The 23710-nt window shown below is 36.7% G+C and overlaps 1 protein-coding gene across 3 annotated transcripts in view; it reads left to right on the top strand.

Annotated features, from left to right (window-relative positions):
* The window catches only part of nbeaa (neurobeachin a), a 182056-nt gene that overhangs the window by 146080 nt on the left and 12266 nt on the right, over positions 1-23710 (top strand). For 2 of the 3 annotated variants that reach the window (XM_059351421.1, XM_059351419.1), the window contains 13 exons: positions 6276-6337; positions 10730-10794; positions 11146-11254; positions 11780-11946; positions 14360-14484; positions 15597-15746; positions 16736-16872; positions 19098-19233; positions 20145-20247; positions 20353-20468; positions 21581-21693; positions 22674-22814; positions 22948-23067. In XM_059351421.1, the coding sequence (XP_059207404.1) occupies positions 6276-6337; positions 10730-10794; positions 11146-11254; positions 11780-11946; positions 14360-14484; positions 15597-15746; positions 16736-16872; positions 19098-19233; positions 20145-20247; positions 20353-20468; positions 21581-21693; positions 22674-22814; positions 22948-23067 (1544 nt within the window). The remainder of the gene's footprint in view (positions 1-6275; positions 6338-10729; positions 10795-11145; positions 11255-11779; positions 11947-14359; positions 14485-15596; positions 15747-16735; positions 16873-19097; positions 19234-20144; positions 20248-20352; positions 20469-21580; positions 21694-22673; positions 22815-22947; positions 23068-23710) is intronic. The other variant, XM_059351420.1, reaches the window with a different exon arrangement.

The following is a 23710-nucleotide window of genomic DNA, read 5'->3' as shown; positions in this document are numbered from 1 at the left end:
CTGCTGTTGTTTTCTTTATGCACATAAATGAAAAGAATATGATCATTATGAGGGGAATCTATTATGCATCAGGTCTGCCAAAAAGTTTTTCTGTAATGCTTGTAGCTGGCTAATGATTTAGGGATATTTAGGACACATCTGAACCTTGTTGAGTCATTATCCTGGGACAAAATGTCACTGGAGTCTGGAAATTTACGACGTCCCCACAAAGCACCTTTTACGGTTTTGTTTTAGTTAAACACAGTTAAGTATCTGATTAGAGAGAATGCACAGGTATGTGAAATGTCCCCACAAAGCACAGTGTATTCAAGATGTGTAAAGGCAGACAGAGGTTGACAAAGCAGGAGAAAATAGTAGAATTCTTATTTGTTAGTCTGTTGTGTTAGCATGCATTTAACTCAAGAGACATGTCCTTTAGAAAATGTATTAAAATCATAAAATATTATGCAATGTTTACATGAAATTAACTGATTGGTTTACATATTTCAATTATTTTTTGTATCAAATCATTGCAGATGACTACATGTGAAACTGGTATGCCTGTGTTGGTGTCAGAGCCCCAGATGGATAAAACTGCCAGCTCAGAGGACGCTAGTCAACAGGTAATTAATGTCCATCTCTTAAATTCAGCTCTAGAGTCTTCAAGTCACTTGTGACGTCTGCTGTTGTTTTCGTTATGCAGATAAATGAAAAGAATATGATCATTAAGAGGGGAATCTATTATGCATCAGGTCTGCCAAACAGTTTTCTGTAATGCTTGGAGGTGGCTAATGATTAAGGGATATTAAGGACACATCTGAACCTTGATGATTAATTTTCCTGGGGCAAAATGTCACTGGAGTCTGGGGAATTTACGTCGTCCCCACAATGCACCTTTTATGGTTTTGTTTCAGTTAAACACAGTTAAGTATCTGATTAGAGAGAATGCACAGGTATGTGAAATGTCCCCATGAAGCACAATCTATTCAATATGTGTGAAATGTCCCCACAAAGCACAGTGTATTCAAGATGTGTAAAGGCAGACAGAGGTTGACAAAGCAGGAGAAAATAGTAAAATTCTTACTTGTTAGTCTGTTGTGTTAGCATGCATTTAACTCAAGAGACATGTCCTTTAGAAAATGTATTAAAGTCATAAAATATTATGCAATGTTTACATGAAATTAACTGATTGGTTTACATATTTCAATTATTTTTTGTATCAAATCATTGCAGATGACTACATGTGAAACTGGTATGCCTGTGTTGGTGTCAGAGCCCCAGATGGATAAAACTGCCAGCTCAGAGGACACTAGTCAACAGGTAATTAATGTCCATCTCTTAAATTCAGCTCTAGAGTCTTCAAGTCACTTGTGACGTCTGCTGTTGTTTTCGTTATGCAGATAAATGAAAAGAATATGATCATTAAGAGGGGAATCTATTATGCATCAGGTCTGCCAAACAGTTTTCTGTAATGCTTGGAGGTGGCTAATGATTAAGGGATATTTAGGACACATCTGAACCTTGTTGAGTCATTATCCTGGGGCAAAATGTCACTGGAGTCTGGAAATTTACGACGTCCCCACAAAGCACCTTTTATGGTTTTTGTTTCAGTTAAACACAGTTAAGTATCTGATTTGAGAGAATGCACAGGTATGTGAAATGTTCCCACAAAGCACAGTGTATTCAAGATGTGTAAAGGCAGACAGAGGTTGACAAAGCAGGAGAAAATAGTAGAATTCTTACTTTTTAGTCTGGTGTTAGCATGCATTTAACTCAAGAGACATGTCCTTTAGAAAATGTATTAAAATCATAAAATATTATGCAATGTTTACATGAAATTAACTGATTGGTTTACATATTTCAATTATTTTTTGTATCAAATCATTGCAGATGACTACATGTGAAACTGGTATGCCTGTGTTGGTGTCAGAGCCCCAGATGGATAAAACTGCCAGCTCAGAGGACACTAGTCAACAGGTAATTAATGTCCATCTCTTAAATTCAGCTCTAGAGTCTTCAAGTCACTTTTGACGTCTGCTGTTGTTTTCGTTATGCAGATAAATGAAAAGAATATGATCATTAAGAAGGGAATCTATTATGCATCAGGTCTGCCAAACAGTTTTCTGTAATGCTTAGAGGTGGCTAATGATTAAGGGATATTTAGGACACATCTGAACCTTGATGATTAATTTTCCTGGGGTAAAATGTCACTGTAGTCTGGGGAATTTACGTCGTCCCCACAATGCACCTTTTATGGTTTTGTTTCAGTTAAACACAGTTAAATATCTGATTTGAGAGAATGCACAGGTGTGTGAAATGTCCCCATGAATCACGGTCGATTCAAGATGTGTGAAATGTCCCCACAAAGCACAGTGTATTCAAGATGTGTAAAGGCAGACAGAGGTTGACAAAGCTGGAGAAAATAGTAGAATTCTTACTTGTTAGTCTGTTGTGTTGGCATGTATTTGACCCAAGAGACATGTCCTTTAGAAAATGTATTAAAGTCATAAAATATTATGCAATGTTCATATGAAATTAACTGATTGGTTTACATATTTCAATTATTTTTTGTATCAAATCATTGCAGATAACTACATGTGAAACTGGTATGCCTGTGCTGGTGTCAGAGCGCCAGATGGATAAAACTGCCAGTTCAGAGGACACTAGTCGACAGGTAATTAATGTCCATCACTTAAATTTACCTATAGTGTCTTCGAGTCACTTTTGACGTCTGCTGTTGTTTTCTTTGTGCAGATAAATGAAAAGAATATGATCATTAAGAGGGGAATCTATTATGCATCAGGTCTGCCAAACAGTTTTCTGTAATGCTTGGAGGTGGCTAATGATTTAGGGATATTTAGGACACATCTGAACCTTGATGATTAATTGTCCTGGGGCAAAATGTCACTGGAGTCTGGGGAATTTACGGCGTCCCCACAATGCACCTTTTATGGTTTTGTTTCAGTTAAACACTGTTAAGTATCTAATAAGAGAATATGCACAGGTATGTGAAATGTCCCCATGAATCATGGTCTATTCAAGATGTGTGATATGTCCCCACAAAGCACAGTGTATTCAAGATGTGTAAAGGCAGACAGAGGTTGACAAAGCAGGAGAAAATAGTAGAATTCTTACTTTTTAGTCTGTTGTGTTAGCATGCATTTAACTCAAGAGACATGTCCTTTAGAAAATGTATTAAAATCATAAAATATTATGCAATGTTTACACGAAATTAACTGATTGGTTTACATATTTCAATTATTTTTTGTATCAAACCATTACAGATGACTACATGTGAAACTGGTATGCCTGTGCTGGTGTCAGAGCCCCAGATGGATAAAACTGCCAGTTCAGAGGACACTAGTCAACAGGTAATTAATGTCAATCACTTAAATTTATCTATAGTGTCTTCGAGTCACTTTTGACATCTGCTGTTGTTTTCTTTATGCAGATAAATGAAAAGAATATGATCATTAAGAGGGGAATCTATTATGCATCAGGTCTGCCAAACACTTTTCTGTAATGCTTGTAGGTGGCTAATGATTAAGGGATATTTAGGAAACATCTGAACCTTATTGAGTCATTGTACTGGGGCAAAATGTCACTGTAGTCTGGAAATTTACGACGTCCCCACAAAGCACCTTTTATGGTTTTGTTTCAGTTAAACACAGTTAAGTCTCTGATAAGAGAGAATGCACAGGTATGTGAAATGTCCTCATGGAGAACAGTCTATTCAAGATGTGTGAAAGCAGACAGAGGTTGACAAAGCACGAGAATATAATATATCTGCATCATCTGGAGTCAGTGCTGTAAAGCATTCTTCAAAAGGTGATATTTTTTTATAGCGGGTCTAACAGGATGTAGATATCTCAGACAAAAAGATTATGATAAAAGAAAATTAAAATGTGAAAAAAGAAAAAGAAAGTTGCCATAATAATATGTTAATACACAGGACAAGACATTACTAGCCCTTGTGTGATAATCCTAGGTAGAAACACATTAAGTAGTCCAATTCAGATTAACAACCAAGTGATGTTACAATCATCAGATATTTCCTCATACTTTTATGAAAACATCTGTTTTTCTACTCTTTACAGGTAAGGCCTCACATTAAAGCACACCATGGCAGCCAGCAGAGGTAAAGGCGGTCGAGAGGCACATGAGTGCATTACTCTGCACTTGCACTGTGAAAGAGATAAGAGATGAAAGAGATTTCGAGAAGTGTTTAAGAGCAGAGCCTGAAGTTTTTTGTTATCAACCGTACTACTGCTTACAAATGGAAAGTTTTGTTAAAGTTTAAGTTGTTTCTTTCTGGTGTTATTAACAACGTAATTGGCTGACTGATGTTTAGTTCTAATGTATGCTGCCAAGTCTTTTATTTTATTTTTTTAATTTAATGAGCAGTTTGTTTTGTTCCTTATTAGTGGAACAATAACTTACTTTGTTACAGCAATTTATTTAAACTTCATTTTTACTTTGCTAGAATTAAAAACTTCAGCTATACAATTCAAGTGGGTTTGACTTCTTATTTGATCTATTGAAATTTATATTAAGGAGAAACTAAATCTAACTCATTTTGTCAGCTAAGCCTCGCTCTCACTGAGCAACTGGGTTGTGTGTGCAGACCATAAATGGCATCAGACTTATGGCAATATTGTTTTGAAATGCATATTATCTGAGTTTTAGTTGAAGTGGCTTCATGGGCGTCTTCTGGTTGAGTGTGCAGCATGTATGGACTAATACGTATTTTGTGTAACTTTTTATGTCGGGTCCTGTTGGAGGGCGTGGCCGCCACTGGTACCAGGTGCTCTTGAGCTTAAAAGGTTGAGGTTAAAACTGCTTTTTCCCTCAGGTTCTACTTTGAATTTGCATAATACCACCATTTTCATGGTTAAAAGAAGTACATCTCCAACCAAATCTGTTGGAACTGCATTCCCCCCATTAATGTAACTTGGCTGAGAGGTTTCCTGGTTCTTCAGTGAGAGCATGCAATTGGCTTTTGGGAGAAAAGGCCAGAATATGTTATTAAAATGCCATGTGGCACTACACCTTTTATATTCAAAATTAAAATGTGTGTCTCTCTACAATGTCTCAGCTAGTTGTCAAAATATACAGTGGTCCCTTTGTAATTGACTGTAGGGATTCACTATTGCATTATTTCCTTTTTGATACCAATTTCAATATCTGAACTTGTGCATCTGCAGCGTGCTGTTCCACTATTAGGGCTTGAAAATAATATACATTTATTAACAGTTGTCTGCTACTAACCCTGTACGTATGTGATATTATATGCCTTCATTGTTGTGTGGACTGACTTACCTTGGTTGACAGTCAGAACTGAGAAGGAAGCTAATATTAACAAATTTACATTTTCTGACATGTTCTTGAAGTTACACAAGTTGCTTGGTATTTATAGACATTAGCTAATTGTGAACTGAAAAATCTGTTGTGTTGCAACAGATGCACAGATTTTTCATCTCCAGGCTAATAAATTTGTTGTGTTGTCTTAGAGCATAGGTTTACATACTTACAATACTGGATCCACTATTTCATGTAGCATTAAATGTAGTAGAACAACACTAGTTGACTGAGGTTAGGAACAAGAAAAGACAAGCAGTGTGAAGAACAACTCTTATTGTGGAAAGACTTTCTGAACAATAATTCACTTCACAGTTCTTCACATTCAAGTTGGGCCGACAATATTTTCAAACAATATGCATTTAGTATAATGGTCAAAAATGCATTGTAATATATGAACATTAAAGTTCAACATAATTTGAACTGTCTCTATCTACTCAAAATTATTTTAGTCCTTGCAAATGCCATAATTGTAGAATAAGCTTCTTAGAAAAGGATCTAAATTTAATTGTTTTTTGCAAAAGTAGGTCCCCAGTAGTCACCAAATAATCTGTGTGAAATATGCAAATTCATGTAAATGATGTACCCTGATAGCATGTTTACTGGTTTTTCCGGATGTCCCCGTAAAGCCTTATTTAAACATGCCTAGAACCTTACTTCATCATTTCAGAGGTTTTAAGGCGTGTATAGGTTAACTAAGCTATGGCAAGCTTACTCAATTTTTTTCAGCTCTCTACAACCTCTAGAAAGGGTGGTCCCCACCGGTGAGGATTAAAACTGGAGTCCTTATGATCTATGAAAACCAGACAGCGTGTGTGTGTGTGTGTGTGTGTGTGTGTGTGTGTTCCTGACTGTGCTGTATGTGTGTGTGTGTGTGTGTGTGTGTGTGTGTGTGTGTGTGTGTTCCTGACTGTGCTGTGTGTGTCTCTCTGCTGCAGGTCTGGTGTGTATGAAGTCCAGCACGTCTGTGGTGGAGCTGGTGATGCTGCTCTGTTCTCAGGTTGGTGACCTTTGACCTCTCATCACCTCTCTGTTTACTGACATCACACATATGAGACACTGAGCCAAAACCTGGAACCTTTAACTGTCCCCGTTTCTCAGCTAAACAGGAAAACTGGAGCCCATAATTTGACAAAAAGGGTGTTTGCTGGACATTTGTTGGGACAAGTATCTCATTGAGAACTTATTGTTTTTATGACCTATTATATATATTAGCAGTTCAGTTGTTTTAGTATTTCTCAGAAGAGCCTGATGGAAATTTGGAGATTTCAGATCTGTGCTTGCTGTTTCAGTCAGTCCAAAAAAAGGTCAGTGGTGGAGGAAGTTATTGGATATCAGATAATTTATTGGAGTAAAAGTACAAATGCCATATTATAGTAAATTACTCTGAATACATTAGAAATATAGGTAACGCTTTATATTAAGGTCCTTGTAATAACCATTAATTAACAAGTAATAAGGCCCTTGTAAGTCCTTACAAGATGCTTATTAACATTATTGTGTGCAGAAAACTAAGCTTGGACTGATTTAGATATGATGTTGAGCTATTTATTCTATTTTTCTTTTTTCTTTATTTAAATGGTCAGTTATTGACTGACACTGAACATACTACTGGTGTTTGTTGAGCTATTTATTTTATTTTTATTTATTTTCCTTATTTTAGAATTGGTTGCCAATGCAATGCATTGAATATATAACGTATAATAATGTTAAATATTCTTTAAAAAAGAAAGTTGTTCCTTTATTCCCGATTCCCAAAACGTTGTGTAAAAGGCAAAGTGTAGATTTACAAATCAGTTTATGATTATATTATGTTTTAGTTTTCAATTGAATATACATAAAAACGGATTAGCAAATTATTATATACAGTTTTATTTACATTTCAGACAACATCCCAACTTTTTGGGAATCAAGGTTGTACTTTTTCATGGTCATATTGGTGAAAAAAATTCAAATTTCTTTCTCAAAATTCAATTTATAGGTTGAGATATTGTTGCAGACAGGACGCTGAGTTATTGATCGGCCCCGTGAGGCAGGGCTGACTTTGTGATGAGCGCATTGCAGATGTAATATAATACAACTCATGTCCCCGTCATAAATGCTAAAATGGTAAATGGGCTGCACTTATATATCGCTTTTATCCAAAACGCTTTATACTACACACTACACTCATTCACACATTCACACACACATTCATGACCACAGTTATCGGAGCAGTTAGGGGTTCAGTATCTTGCTCAAAGACACTTCAACATGAAGCTGTCATGGTCGGGGATCGAACCAGCGACCTGCCGGTTACTGGACGAACGGCCACAAAAAGACTTCTCCATGTCAATCACATGCACAAACAAGGCTTAACATTTATGAACAAAACTGAAAACACAAAAGCATCCCAGATTCATTAATTTACATTATTATGGGAGTCATTTATCCAACTATTTTCCTGAATCAAAGACAACAGAGACACTTACCTTTTCCCTGTGATCTTTCTCTTCTACATCATGAGTTTCTCTCCATCCGTTGTCTGTTTAGGAGGCCTCAGAGCTCCTTCCTCCTCACTTCATTCCTGTTTCTCCTTGTTTTCTTCCACTCTCCTCCTGCGGCCTCCTCTTCCCTCCTTCTGCTCCTTCCTCTGCTTCTTCTGGTCCGTTTCTACTCTGTTTTCAGCTACTAGCTTCTTTCATCTTCTACCACTCTCCACTCTGTCCTCTCATCACTGCCTCTCCTTTCTCCTCCTCCTCCTCCTCCTCTCCTCCTGCTCGTCAGCATGTATAGTATTACCCCGCGGCTCCGGCCTGGTCTGCCATTAGAAGCCCAGGAGAGCGAACCCTAGCCCAGATATCGATCCATGGATGGAGGCTGGTGTAACGGGAGATGCTCCCACGTGTCCTTCAGCCTTTAGAGCTGCTGGAGCTAATGGAGCTAATGGAGCTCTGATGGTTGGAGGCTTTCAGTCTCACCTCTAATATGCACAGACACATAAAGCACTCACACACTCTGAGACCTTCATTGGCTCAGAGAAAGCTCTGAAGATGTTTCTGGTTCTTATTCTGAGCAGAACGCTGCTGACGGGACTTTTCACTTCCTGTTTTTATTCCTCTATTCATTTCTTACACGTTTATCAGACATCAAAGATCTTTGAAACCAGACATTTGTGATGGATTTCACCTCTGCATGCACACACACACATAGCTGACTTCACAATATACATTAGGTCATTGTGGATAATGATGAAAGTTCATAAGTAGGACTGCTTTACTGACGTATATATTTTTGTAAGCATCTTGCTTTATTAGGTTTGTAAAAGCAGCTATTCTCAACCTTGGGGGAGATGATTTCTGGGGGTCGCCAAATCATTTGTTTTAGTCTTTTTGGTCACTTAATGTCTTTTTTTGTTCATTTTGTGTCTTTTTTTTTATCATTCTGTGGTCAATTTGTGTCTTTTTTGGTAATTTTGTGTCTTTTTGGGGTAATTTTGTGTCTTTTCTGATCATTTTGTGGTCGATTTGTGTCTTTTTTGGTCATTTTGAGGTCAATTTGTGTCTTTTTTGGTCATTTTGTGTCTTTTTTTTATCATTTTGTGGTCAATTTGTGTCTTTTTTGGTCATTTTGTGTCTTTTTTTGGTCATTTTGTGTCTTTTTTGATAATTTTGTGGTCGATTTGTGTCTTTTTTGGTCATTTTGTGGTCAATTTGTGTCTTTTTTGGTCATTTTGTGTCTTTTTTTGGTCATTTTGTGTCTTTTTTGATAATTTTGTGGTCGATTTGTGTCTTTTTTGTTCATTTTGTGGTCGATTTGTGTCTTTTTTGGTAATTTTGTGGTCAATTTGTGTCTTTTTTGGTCATTTTGTTTCCTTTTTTTGGTCAGTTTGTTTCCTTTTCGGGTGATCTGAACTGTGCGTGTGAGATTGTGTTCAGTGAGGGGGTCGGGGACAACATGCATGTTAAATTGGGGGTCGCGACTCAAAAAGGTTGAGAACTACTGTGTAAAAGGATAGTTCAGATGTTTTGCAGTGGGGTTGTATTACCTACAGCACTAAGTACTAAGCATATTTAAGCCTCCTAAAATAAATATCAGGTTACGCTATAATTAGACTATCCTCCCGCTTGATCCTTGCTGTCAGACAACAACTGGTCCTGTTAAAGCCACCCATGCTCAGACACAAACAGTAGTTTTACCTTTCAGAGCACAGGAGCTTCTGGTCTAGCTCTGCCTCAGTGGGTTGGTTTGGTTCGTCTGTCTTTGGTGAATCCAATCTGACCCTTTAAAACACCAAAACCATAGCCTGGGTATACCAGTACTGCCTTGCGCGCTCAAATTTCATTTCGAACCTCCACACAGTCTTGAAACTTCTCTCTAGTCATGGATTTCTCTAATGATTTCATTCACAGCTTCTGGCTCCACCTTATACCATCTTCTTGTTATTGTTTTTTTTTACATGTGACCAGTAGTATTTTTATTAAATATCTGTCTTTGACCAGGACATAATGATTCAAATTCCCAAGGTACATAACCACAACATTCTCTAGGTATTGTATAATCCAGGATATCTTTAATTATTTTGTGTACATTTCCCCAAAACGGGTTAAGTTTCTGACATCCCCAGAAAATATATGTGTATGATTTGCCTCCGTTTCTCCACATGTACGCCAGCAAGCCTGCTGGGAGCCTGTTTGTTTACTTTTTAATTTGGGAGTGATGAAGAAACGGGTCCGATTTTCCCGCCATATTCTGGAGTTAGTGGTTGTGTGCAAGGTTATAATAGTTTTGGATTTTTCATCAGTTTTAGTTTTAATTTTGTTGTGAATTTTTGTTTTCAAATTCAGTTAGTTTTAGTTAGTTTTTAGAGTGAGTTTGCTAGTTTTAGTTTAGTTTTTATTTTTTGAAAATGCTTAGTTTTAGTTTAGTTTTTATTAGTTTTAGTGTTAGTTTTAGTTTTTTTGTAATGGGTATGTGCCTTAATTTCCTTTGGTTTATCATCTCAGCCCCAATAAGGTTATTAATTCTTACAGTTCTGGGTGTTTTGTATTTTGTCTCAGTAAACATATTCACCATGTGTTCCTGCATGTTGAAATAGAAAAACTGAATTATGTCTGAAAAAAGTTGACAAAGACGAAAACTAAGGACATTTTCCCTATAATTTTAGTTAGTTTTAGTTAGTTTTGTAACCACAAAATACAGTTTCAGTTAGTTATCGTTTTTTAAAGAACTCTAGTTTTTATTTTTATTTCAGTTAACGAAAATGTTTTTTCAATTTTAGTTTTCGTTATTTTGTTTTTGTTAACTATAATAACCTTGGCTGTGTTCTGTGCTTCACACATATTGTGCCTCCTCTCCGGTGGGTTGAATCCATATCAACACCATAATAACTTTGATGCATCTCTTCACTCAGGAGTGGCAGAACTCCATCCAGAAGAACGCTGGGCTGGCCTTCATCGAGCTGATCAACGAGGGAAGGTAATCCATCACTCAGACTGATTATCAGCCTGGATAATTCCCTTTGATTCTCACATTAACAGCAACACTGTTATCAGTGCTGAACAACTAATGGGCAGCTGGAGCCCTAATGAGACCCTCGCCAAGATAAGTGCATGGTGCCCCGTGTGTGAGCAGGAAGTGCAATCATTACAGGGCAATTAAGTCTACAGTTGATTTGTGCTGCTTCATTCTCAGAGCCTGTAATCTGCTTTGTTTTTACTCCAAACTGCCTGCGTTATACACAATTAAAGTACATTTAAAAAGATAAATATACATACAGACCTGAGAATATGATTTTTCTCTAATCTCTCTCTTCACTCCTTCACTCAGACTTCTGTGTCACGCCATGAAGGATCATATCGTTCGTGTCGCTAACGAAGCAGAGTTCATCCTGAACAGACAGCGAGCGGAGGACGTGCACAAACACGCCGAGTTTGAGGTAAAAACTCGAAAATTTGCCGATCTCTAAGGGGTAAACACCTGCAAATATGAACTGAAGCACAATATGTCCTTAGATTAAAACATTTTCCAGTATTTTGGGGAATTATTACATCTATTTTTTCCAGTAAATCTTGATTTTGGGCTTTACAGCGCTGGAAATATTTGCATCACAGAAAATATCCTATGCAGCTTTTAATGCTATCTAATAATTCTGATGATATTTGTTCATGCAGCTGTGCAGAAATATCTGGTTTAAACAGAATGAATAGACTAAAAAAAAAGAAAGAAGCTGCACAGCCTTCAAACGTTGTTTTGTATTCGAACGTCAACATTATGAAACTATTGAGTTCAGTCCGACTGATCACCAGAAAAGGCTTTTATTTTGGTAAATTAGTTCTCACCATCAGTGCATTCAGAGTGATTTTCTGTGCTCAGGAGGACACACCGTACAGCAGCTGTCTCCTCTTTTTTTCTCCTGTTTCACCTCCTTCTCACCTCATTCTCTCCTCCTTCTCTCCTGCAGTCTAACTGTGCCCAGTACGCGGCAGACCGGAGAGAGGAGGAGAAGATGTGCGACCACCTGATCAGCGCCGCCAAGCACAGAGATCACGTGACCGCCAACCAGCTGAAGCAGAAGATCCTCAACATCCTGACCAATAAGCACGGAGCGTGGGGGACGATGTCACAGAGGTGAGATGAGGAGCGAGATTAAGATTAAACTCAGGGACGTTTTAATAATAAAATAATATTAATACATTTTATTTGTAATGCACTTTACATTTCAGGAAATCTCAAAGTGCTACAGGTTAAAAGCATAACATTCTAATTATAAAAAGGATTAAAAAAAAAGAAAACAGCTAAAAACAGAAAACATGCATACATAATCTAAAAAACATCTAGATGGGAGGAACCAAAGGTTTTGCTAAAAAGGAATGTTTTTAGTCCTTTTTTAAAAGTCTCTATGGACTGTGGTGCCCTCAGGGACATTTTCAGATCGTGTTCTCCACCAGACAGAGTTACATCGACTGAATTAGTGGAACATTTCTCGCATTAAAATGAGAAAACGGCCCGAGTTATTTAATGTGTGGACCATCTCACTATGACACATTTCACTCTGTTTGATTGGTTTATTTGTGTATAAGTAGCATAATTTACACCTTGAATTGGTGAAACAGGCTCAGACATTCTGTTTCCAGTCGTGGATATGATCGTTGCTAAAATACAGACGTTTATAAAAGATGACATGTCCGTGTGAAGCCGGCTTCATGAAGCAATCAGGTCTGATTTATCATAATTTATCATACATTACCTTCAGCACAGTCCTCACACGGTACACTGCAAAAACTGAAATCTAAGTAAGATGAAATATCTTAGATCAAGGGGGTATATGCTTATTTTTTGTCCGATGAGATATTTCTTCTAAGTAAGCAGTTTTTATTTTAGACTGTTTCACTTGTTTGATATAAAGATTCCAAGGCTTTTGCCTTATTTCAAGAATTTTAAGAAAAATATTCTACATACAGATAAAAATATTTGTAGCTGTATCAAGAAAAGTTCACTAGTTTTTACTCTGACTTTGCTGGTTTCAAGAAACATAATGCCTGTGCATATCATTATGTCCAGATGATGGCTCTAGCATTTACTTATTATTAATTCAAGAATATTTTTCAACATATTGAGAAAATAGGTCACGTGTATTTCACTAGAATCAAGAAAAATGCACTTGTTATGAGTTATGTGTATAAGGTATGTGTGGGTTCATTGTGATTAGATATTTTTACTTGTTTTGGAAAGTCTTGACAAGCCAAATTTTCTTGTTCCATTGGCAGATAATTTCGCTATTTTTAAGCAAAATACACCTCATTTTTATACTTTTTTCCTTGTTTTTGAGAGCTGGCTTTTTGCAGTGTAGCAGCGTAACACGCTGCAGCAATGATGGCTGTTATCCAGCTCTGCCTGCAGACTTGTGGATGAACATGTGATTTAATTTGTGGACGTGCAGCATCTGAAGGCTGTCTCCTTCATGTCACTGTTGATTAACTGATCATCACCACATGCACGCTGCTAATAAACACGTTTTGCACTCAGATGATAATCTAAATTTAATTAAATTGCATCTGAAATGCTCTGACCTCAATTATATTCTTAAAGTTAGTTAGCATTTAGCTCCATGCTCGTTGAACATTTCTATCACACCTGCATGTTTAAAGTTCTGCCAGTGAAAGGGGAAAAAAAAGATTTAAAAAATGATACTGTAGGTCATTAAAATGAGAATATTTAGCAAAAAAATATATGTAAATATATATACACACACACATATATATGTGTATATATGTATATATATGTGTGTGTATATATATATATGTGTGTGTGTGTATATATATATTTATATATGTATGTATATATATATATATGTGTACATATGTGTATATATATACATATATATGTGTGTGTATATATATGTATATATGTGTGTATATATATATATACATATGTATATGTATATATGTGTGTGTGTGTGTATATATATATATTTATATATGTATGTATATATATGTGTACATATATGTGTATATATGTGTGTGTGTGTATATATATATTTATATATGTATATATATATGTGTACATATATGTGTGTATATATATATATATATATATGTATATATATGTGTACATATATGTGTATATATATATATGTATGTATATATATGTGTACATATATGTGTATATATATATATATATATACGTGTATATATATAAACACATATATGTACACATATATATACACATATATATATATATATATATATTAGGTCTCTTTTTGTCATCATTTCAAGAAAGTTTCTCACTATAATGACTTTTTAGAGAGTTCTGGCGTGTGTTTAATGTATTTTCTCTCTGCAGAGTTGTAAAGTAGTCCGATCTCCTCCACAGTCAATAAACAGGAACCTTTTGACTCTGCAGGCAATTAGTTCTGCAGGCTGCTAGTGTAAATGTCACCTGTAACTTTGGCTCCAACTTTATTGTGAAAAGATCTCCTTTGCTTGCTCCCCTCCACATATATGACTCATCTTTGTTCCTCCTGTTTCTTGGTCTTTTCCAGCCAGTTACATGACTTCTGGCGTCTGGACTACTGGGAGGACGACCTGAGGAGGAGAAGGAGATTTGTACGAAACGCTTCAGGATCCACTCACGCTGACGTGGCGCTCAAAGCTCTGGAGGAGTACGGTGAGTTACTGTTCATATGTGAACACGTCTGGGCTGGGCGATATGGCCCTAAAAGAATATCACGATATTTCAGGCTATTTTTGCGATAACGATATTCTTGACGATATTAGGAAATACTTAAAAAGATAGAAAATATGATTTTTTTTGTAGTCTGTATAAATAATTACAAATCTAAAATGTAGTTTGAAGTGCAAATCTCAACAGTTGCCAAATACAAAAAAAAATTACTCTTGACTCTTGAGTATGAGCAAATAATAAAAATAACCCTTTAGGGCAGGGGTCTCAAACTCAAATTACCTGGGGACCGCTGGAAGCAGTATCAAAATGACAGAAAAAAGACACAAAATGACAGAAAAAGACCTAAATTATTTTAAAAAGACACAAAACGACCAAAAAAAAAGACACAAAATTACTTAAAAAAGACACAAAGTGACCAAAAAAGACAAAATGATTTAAAAAAGACACAAAATGACCCAAAAGAGACACAAAATGACAGAAAAAAGACACAAAATGACAGAAAAAAACTAATTTACTTAAAGAAGAAACAAAATGACCAAAAAAAGACACAGAATTACCAAAAAAGACAAGAATTATTTTTAAAAAAGAGACACAATTACAACAAAAAAACCCAAGTGCCATTCATATAAAACTCACATTAAACTTTCATATCAAGGTGGGGGCCACAAAATATCGTGACGAGGGCCGCAATTGGCCCGCGGGCCGCGAGTTTGAGACCCCTGCTTTAGGGGTTCCGGGGGCATATTTTAATGAAATTTTATAAAGGAGAATAAAGGTAATTGTATGTTTTATTTAAGGCATCTTATTTTGACAGTCTTCTTGTAAATTCTGTGGTGGATTGTCTTAACACTCTTATTTTGAAAGCTGCATGGGTTTAGTGACAGGAAGTAAGTAGTTTTTTGTGATTAAAACAACTTTAACCACGACATCAAGAAGTAGAAACGTTTCCAATATCATGATATGCATTTTTTTTTAACCATAAAAAAAATATCCCGATATTATCGTGAACGATACGATATGGCACACCCCTAAAACACGTCTGTCAATATCTGCTGATTTCATACACTCATATGCACGCTTGACGACACACACAGCTACAGAGGAGGACGAGGAGGGGCTCAAGTCCAAGAAAACCTTCCGCAGCCAATCGGTGGTCACCCAGAACCCGGAGGCGGAGCTAATGCTGGAGGGAGACGATGATGCTGTCAGCCTGCTGCAGGAGAAAGAGATCGACAACCTCGCTGGTGAGACACACACACACACACACACACACACACACACATTCTTGTACTTCTATCTTTGTGAGGACCCTCATTGGAACAGTGAATTCCCTGGCAAGGTTATAATAGTTTTGGATTTTTCATTAGTTTTAGTTTTAATTTTGTTGTGAATTTTTGTTTTCAAATTCAGTTAGTTTTAATGAGTTTTTAGAGTGAGTTAGCTAGTTTTAGTTTAGTTTTTATTTTTTTGAAATGCTTTAGTTTTCATTAGTTTTAGTTTTTTTTCACAGTAAATTTAGCCTTTATTTCCTTCGTCTTATCCATCTTAATTATTTTTGAAAAAGGTTGACAAAGACCAAAACTAAAGAAATTTTTTACGATAATTTTAGTTAGTTTTAGTTAGTTTTGTAACCACAAAATACACTTTCAGGTAATTATCATTGTCATGTAACCTTTAACCCTTAAAACAAAGTCTGGAATCTCAAAAAAGCCTTTAAAGAAGTGAGGACCGGCAAAATGTCCTCACTTTGCAAAAATGTCCTCACTCTGTTGGTTAAAAACATGTTCCGGTCCTCACTATGTAGGAAGTACAAGAACACACAACACACACACACACACACACACACACACAGTCCCCTCTATGCCTGAACAGTAAACTTTCTATGACTTCTGTTTTTAGTACGTTTCCGTCCGAGACTTTTTACCTCCAAAGGCAAGTCACCTGAGAGTTTTTGCAGCTGCACTAACCATCCGGCTGATTTATCCTGCTCAAGTTAATCATGAATCATAATTTACTCAAAAAAACTGATGCAAGACTGAATTTAATCACCTGACTGTCTGACAGATGTTGTTTGAGTGAAGAAGCAAATAAATAATCAATCTTAACTAACATGAAATTGCTCTATAACAGCATAACGGCTTTTAATTAAATGTGTTAAATCACCTGATGTGTGTGTTTTTAATGTGAGCAGTACTATGAATAATAATAATAATATATTGTATCTGCCCCCCAGGCCCCGTGGTGCTGAGTACCCCGGCCCAGCTGGTGGCTCCGGTGGTGGTGGCCCGCGGCACGCTGTCCATCACCACCACGGAGATCTACTTCGAGGTGGACGAAGAGGATCCAACGTTCAAGACGACTGACGCTAAAGTAAGTACAGGCTGACCTTCTTTACAGAAATAATCATGATAAAGTACCTGTTTGTCCTAGTGGGGGATCTTATTTTCATCTACACTACTGGTCAAAAGTTTTAGAACACACCAACTTTTCCAGAATTTAATTGAAAATGATGCAGTTTAATGTCTCAGTGTACTCTGAAATTAATGCACATTTGCAAAATTTGAAATTCTTTATTGAGCATGATAGTGTTTTGAAAGTAAAAAAAAGATTCAAAATCACATTTTATGTTGGACTAAAGGACTAAAAAAAGACACAAAATGACCAAAAAATGACACCAAAAGACACAAAATGACTAAAAAAAAGACACAAAATGACAAGAAAGACACCAAAAGACACAAAATGACTAAAAAAAAGACACAAAATGACAAAAAAAGACACAAAATGACCAAAAAAAGACACAAAATGACAATAAAAGACACAAAATGACAAAAAAAGACACCAGAAGACACAAAATGACTAAAAAAAGACACAAAATGACAAAAAAAAGACACAAAATGACCAAAAAAAGACACAAAATGACTTACAAAAATGACATGACATGACATGAAAATAATAAAAAAAATGGACAAAATAGCCCAAGACTCCATAGAGTTAAGTTGTTAACCCATTTCTTGTTCCCTGAAAAAGGCCTACTTGTATAATTCTGAAATGTACATTATTTTCCAGTTTTGGTTCAGCTTACCTTTTTTTATTTACCTCTGGCAGTTCACCACTTACCTTTGGACCCTTTCAAGCTGTTCATTTGACTTGAACTGCTTGAATTTCAATAAAAAACTGGAAAAATTGGGGTGTTCTAAAACTTTTTTGAACTTTTGTAGTGTATTTGTGCATGTGGGAGCTGGAGGCTGCAGGCCTGTTGTTGTTTATTCTGTATACTTTACTGCAGGAGTTAATAGAAACATGTACATTTGAATAAACATCTAGGCAAATAAGTAGAAAAAAGCATAAGGAAAATAACAATAAGGTTGAAAAAAATTGTGTTTTTGGGTCGTCCGTCCATCTGAACCCAATGTCTCAGGAACTCCTCCAGGGAATTTCTTCAAATTTGGTCAAAAGTCTGTGACTTCACAAAATGTTCTGCAAAACCATTTCTCTTTTATTCAGCACTATAACTCAGGAACAGAAGATAGAGACCATGTTTCACATTTGGTCAGATACTGATTTGGTGCCACATACCATAAGACTGGTGATTATATTGATCAAAATATACCCAATACGTTTTTATTAAATCCTTTCAAATTCTTCCCTTTATCTGAAATATGAGTCATGGATGTAAACGCCAACTTGACTGGTTGGAAGAGGCATAAAACATCCATTGATATTTTACTTTATTTACACACAAATATGCACAAATATGGAGAGATGATGGATCCCCGAGCAGTGAGGGGTTTGGTGCCTTGCTCGAGGGCACCTCTGCAAAATCTAGTCCACACCGTGGACAGCCTCAAATTCAAAATTCAGAGTTTTATATCCAATCCAATCCACTTTATTTATATAGCACAATTTTAGCAAACACAAGGTTTCCAAAGTGCTGCACAAACAATAAATACATAACACAATACAAAGAGATGTAGTAAACAATAGATCAGTAAGATGCAATAAGATAAAATAAATTAAAAATGGGATAAAAATAAATAAAATAAAATGTAAAATGTACTGCCCGCACAAAATAAAATATGCCTGAATACAATAAAAACAAAAAATCATAAAATCAACACTCTACGTGGTGTTAAAAGCCAACGAGAAGAGGTGGGTTTTAAGAAGAGATTTAAAAAATATATTTATAATACAAGAGTTTATACGTTTGAACCTCTTAAAAGCCAGCTGCTCATGTAGGTTCAGGGTGAGGAAAGGCTTCAGATTCAGGTTATTATATCAGACTATTATATATTATTATAACAGATAAGCTGTAAGGACAAAATCCATGCATGAGGCTTCGTGTTTCGTGTTTAACATGTCGTTGAAACACAACAGAACCACATTAGGCTGGTGGGGTTTAAGAGTTTCAATATATTGTCTTTGTACGGTTTTAAATTGAATAAATGTCAGAAAATATTAGCTAGTTTTCACATTCCGTATCACATTGTGCATGTATTTATATTTCAGCTGTTTTTTTAGAAGTCACGTTGTATTTAGCCATTGGTAATTTGAAATTGATTTGCATTTCTTTATGCTAAAACTTGTTTTTTTTAAAGGATGTCCTACCTCCGCAGGTCCTGGCCTACTCTGAGGGTCTGCACGGTAAATGGATGTTCAGTGAGATCCGAGCCGTGTTCTCCAGACGGTACCTGCTGCAGAACACCGGCCTGGAGGTCTTCATGGCCAACAGGAGTGAGTCTGACAATCTCTTCTTACTTATTAACATTCTTATAGACACTGGACCAGTTCAGCACTACACTGTAACAAACTGCTGCAAGAAAACAGACAAATTGTGACAGTAACATACTTTTTTCCATTAAAAAGGTATTATACTGTAGAAAACAATGCATTCTGGGCAAAATTTGTAGGTAGCCTGCCGTTTCCCATAAAATATATGATATATGTGATATTTTCTAAGTCATACATTTTTTTAATGGCTGTATTTTACTTAACTAACTCATTCAGTATATGGTTTATTAAAATGACTGAGGTTACAGTGAAGACAGCGCTTAATTAATTTGTCTTTCAGACAGTAATATGCTCTATTTACAAAAAATGACTGTATTATACACTACCGGTCAAAAGTTTTAGAACACACCAACTTTTCCAGAATTTAATTGAAAATGATGCAGTTTAATGTCTCAGTGTACTCTGAAATTAATGCACATTTGCAACATTTAAAATTCTTTATTGAGCATGATAGTGTTTTGAAAGTAAAAAAAAGATTCAAAATCACATTTTATGTTGGACTAAAGGACTAAAAAAAAGACACAAAATGACTTACAAAGACATGAAAAGAATTAAAAAATGGACAAAATAGCCCAAGACTCCATAGAGTTAAGTTGTTAACCCATTTCTTGTTCCCTGAAAAAGGCCTACTTGTATAATTCTGAAATGTACATTATTTTCCAGTTTTGGTTAAGCTTACCTTTTTTTATTTACCTCTGGCAGTTCACCACTTACCTTTGGACCCTTTCAAGCTGTTCATTTGACTTGAACTGCTTGAATTTCAATAAAAAACTGGAAAAATTGGGGTGTTCTAAAACTTTTGACCGGTAGTGTAGTTTCCAGGCTAACTGTATGTCATCTCTTCCTCTCTGCAGCGTCGGTGATGTTTAACTTCCCCGACCAGGCGACGGTCAAACGGGTGGTCTACAGTCTGCCGCGGGTCGGAGTAGGAACGAGCTACGGCCTGCCACAGGCCAGGTGGGAGCACATTTATAATCATCTGAGCTGGAGAGGAATTTCTTCCTGGCTTGATGCTAATAATGTTTGTTTGTTTGTTTGTTTGTTTGTTTGTTTGTGTCCCAGGCGGATTTCCTTGGCCACGCCCCGTCAGCTCTTCAAGTCGTCCAACATGACGCAGCGCTGGCAGCGGAGAGAGATCTCCAACTTTGAGTACCTCATGTTCCTCAACACTATCGCAGGTTGGATCATATTTCATCAGCTACATTCTGATAAGTGTGTTATTGTGAATGTGAGCCTCTGAATAATATATGGATCATTACGTGGTCATTAGTCATTATTGTCTAATGTCGCCTTCCTGTTTCTTTTCCACTCTGTGATGTCGACACTTTGTGGTTTATTTGCTGTGAAGATTTGATAATGTGACCTTATTTAGTTGCTCTGACAGCTCCAGCTGATCAAAAATAACTGCACAGAAAAATATTGTGATACTTGTTTGTAGTTCTCTCCATGCGCATGCAGAGAAAAGTATAAAAAGACTGAACAGAAGAGACCAGAAAAAGAACCTGGAAGATCTGAATATGATTAACCTTTTTCATATACATACAAAAATATAGCCAAGATAATAACAATAAATTGGTAATAAATTCAAAATAATTACTGCAGTCAAACATTTGCATTTTTATGTTTATGTACAAGAAAACATCCACCTATTTATAGATATTTTGAAACAGCTATACATGTTGTCTTCGTTGGTTTGGGTTTATACATGAGGTAATTGGTGATGACGAGTTATCATGAATAGGAAAGAATTATTATAGAGCCCAAAAAAATGTTTTTGCTTTTTTTTTTTTATACTATCAGAATCAGAATCAGAATCACTTTATTAGTCCCTTGAAGGGAGATTTGTTTTGCAGCAGGACACACAAGACAAGGTACACAACGATAACATAATAAGACCCAATAAATATCTAATAAAACACAGTTCAAAGAAACGCCATACGCATATATAAAATCACTGACACATGTTGGTTGCAGAGCTGATACCCCTAAATGGAGAGTTAATACCTAGTAAAGGTAAAAAGTGCAATGTGCAGATGTGCAAGAAACAGACTTGAGAAGATGAGCAATTTGAGGGTTAATTTCTATTAGTTAAATAAATGGCAGGCTGCAAACAAGTTGGGCATTTTAACATGCATGTCAATGAGTATTAGCTCACTTTTCTAATCAGCATCAAGTGGCCATTCGAGGAACTGCAGTTTTTGTCTGTTTGCTTCATTTTTCATTTTTAATGACACGACTAGAATAGAATAATAGCATTTCCTTCCTCACATCCGTCTTCCGTTCCATGCAGGGAGGACCTATAATGATCTGAACCAGTACCCCATCTTCCCCTGGGTCCTGACCAACTATGACTCAGAGGAGCTGGATCTAACGCTACCTGGCAACTTCAGAGACCTCTCCAAGGTTTGACCAATCTTGTCTTTTATTTTTCATTTTCATTTCACCTTTATTTATTCAGGGAGGGCCAATTGAGAGCAAGCTCTCATTTCCAATGGCGCCCTGATTACAGTACAAATACAATTTAACACATTACACTACATATCCATAATAATATATAATCAACAGAAGCACAATAAATTCAATGAGTACATACACATTCAGAAATCATAAGATTAATAAGAATGTCTTTAAAATGATTAAAAGGAATCAGTGTATCCAACTGAAGCCGTGACAGTAAACTATTCCATTTAAAAGGAGCAAAATAAACAAAAGCAAATTTCCCAACCTCCGTTTTAACAGCAGGGATATTTAGAGCCAGTGGGTTATATGATATTATATTATTATATCTAAGAGCCAGTGGGTTATATGAACCAGTTGGAAAGTTAAAAGATCTGAAGCTCACTAGGCTCGATAAGTAGAATGGTAGTTTTTTCAGTAGTGCCTTAAAAATAAACAATATACAGTGTTGCTCCCTTCTTAGAGCCAGGGAAGTCCAACCAACATTATGATAGAGGGGCAGTGAGGGGTCATGAACCCATCGCCAGTAATAAATCTAATAACAGAATGATAAATTGTATCAAGTGGTTTTAGGACCGAGGGACAAGCATGCATATAAATAATATCACCGTAATCTAAAATGGATAGAAATGTGGCATGCACTATCTGCCTTCTACAGTGCTGAGGAAGACAGGATTTATTTCTATAAAAGAATGCCAATATAGGCTTCAGCTTCTTTAAGAGATCTGCTACATGTAATTTAAAAGACAATTAAAACCCTTTTCCAATGGATAGAATGTGTGCTTCTCAGGAAATGTTAAAAAACCAAGTAGCACTCATATACTAAGGCTGAGCAGAAACAGTTATCTGTAAAGAAAAGAACTGCATGTATAGTTTCTTGTTTAATTGTTGACTTGAGCCAATGATTTCTCTCTGATTTCTTCCAGCCAATCGGTGCACTGAATCCCAAGCGAGCAGCTTTTTATGCAGAACGATACGAGACGTGGGACGATGACAGCACGCCTCCTCACCACTACACCACGCTCTACTCCACGGCTCACTCAACGCTGATGTGGATGCTCAGAATAGTAAGAACCTGCTGCATTTCACACACTGACTCACACACTTTAACCTTCAGTGGCCAAATGAACACACAGCAGAGACCAAAAGGCATCAGTTGTTTTTTTTTAATGAACTTCTCTGTGTTTTGTGTCTGTGCAGGAGCCTTTTACCACGTTTTTCCTCAACGCTAACGAAAACAGGTTCGACCATCCGGAGAGAGCCTTCTCTGGCATCGGCTGCTCGTGGAGGAACTGCCAGAGGGACACGGCTGATGTCAAGGTAACTGGGACTCATTTAAGATTCCTCCAAAACAATCAGATCAGCCTGAAATTAGTCAGAGAAAGAAAAAAAACCGTATTGTTTTATTCAGCTTAACAGGTAAGTATGCAAGTTTGAAAACCTAACGTTGCTAAGCAAAGAAAACTTTAGCCCCTTTCATGGTGCGGTCCCACAAATGTCACGCTATATTGGCGGAAAGATCTGTCCTGGGTTTTCATCTAAGGGCGTTCATAGTGATCCCACAAAGGCAAAGTGATATTCTGCCCTTTCATAGTGCAGTCCTGCGTCGCCAAACGAGGTGGAGGAGACGATAGTGACGTGTGACAGAGCAGCAGCAGTGCTGCCCAGTAGCACAGTGCTAATAGGCTAACAGTTAGCTCTGTAGCAGTACAGTATGTGCTGCACAGTAGCACAGTGCTAATAGGCTAACAGTTAGCTCTGTAGCAGTACAGTATGTGCTGCACAGTAGCACAGTGCTAATAGGCTAACAGTTAGCTCTGTAGCAGTACAGTACGTGCTGCACAGTAGCACAGTGCTAATAGGCTAACAGTTAGCTCTGTAGCAGTACAGTATGTGCTGCACAGTAGCACAGTGCTAATAGGCTAACAGTTAGCTCTGTAGCAGTACAGTATGTGCTGCACAG

Source organism: Centropristis striata, chromosome 15 (assembly GCF_030273125.1).
Source record: "Centropristis striata isolate RG_2023a ecotype Rhode Island chromosome 15, C.striata_1.0, whole genome shotgun sequence".
Lineage (NCBI taxonomy): Eukaryota > Metazoa > Chordata > Actinopteri > Perciformes > Serranidae > Centropristis > Centropristis striata.
The sequence above is the reverse complement of the archived record's forward strand: the minus strand, read 5'-3'. Positions and strand labels throughout refer to the sequence as shown.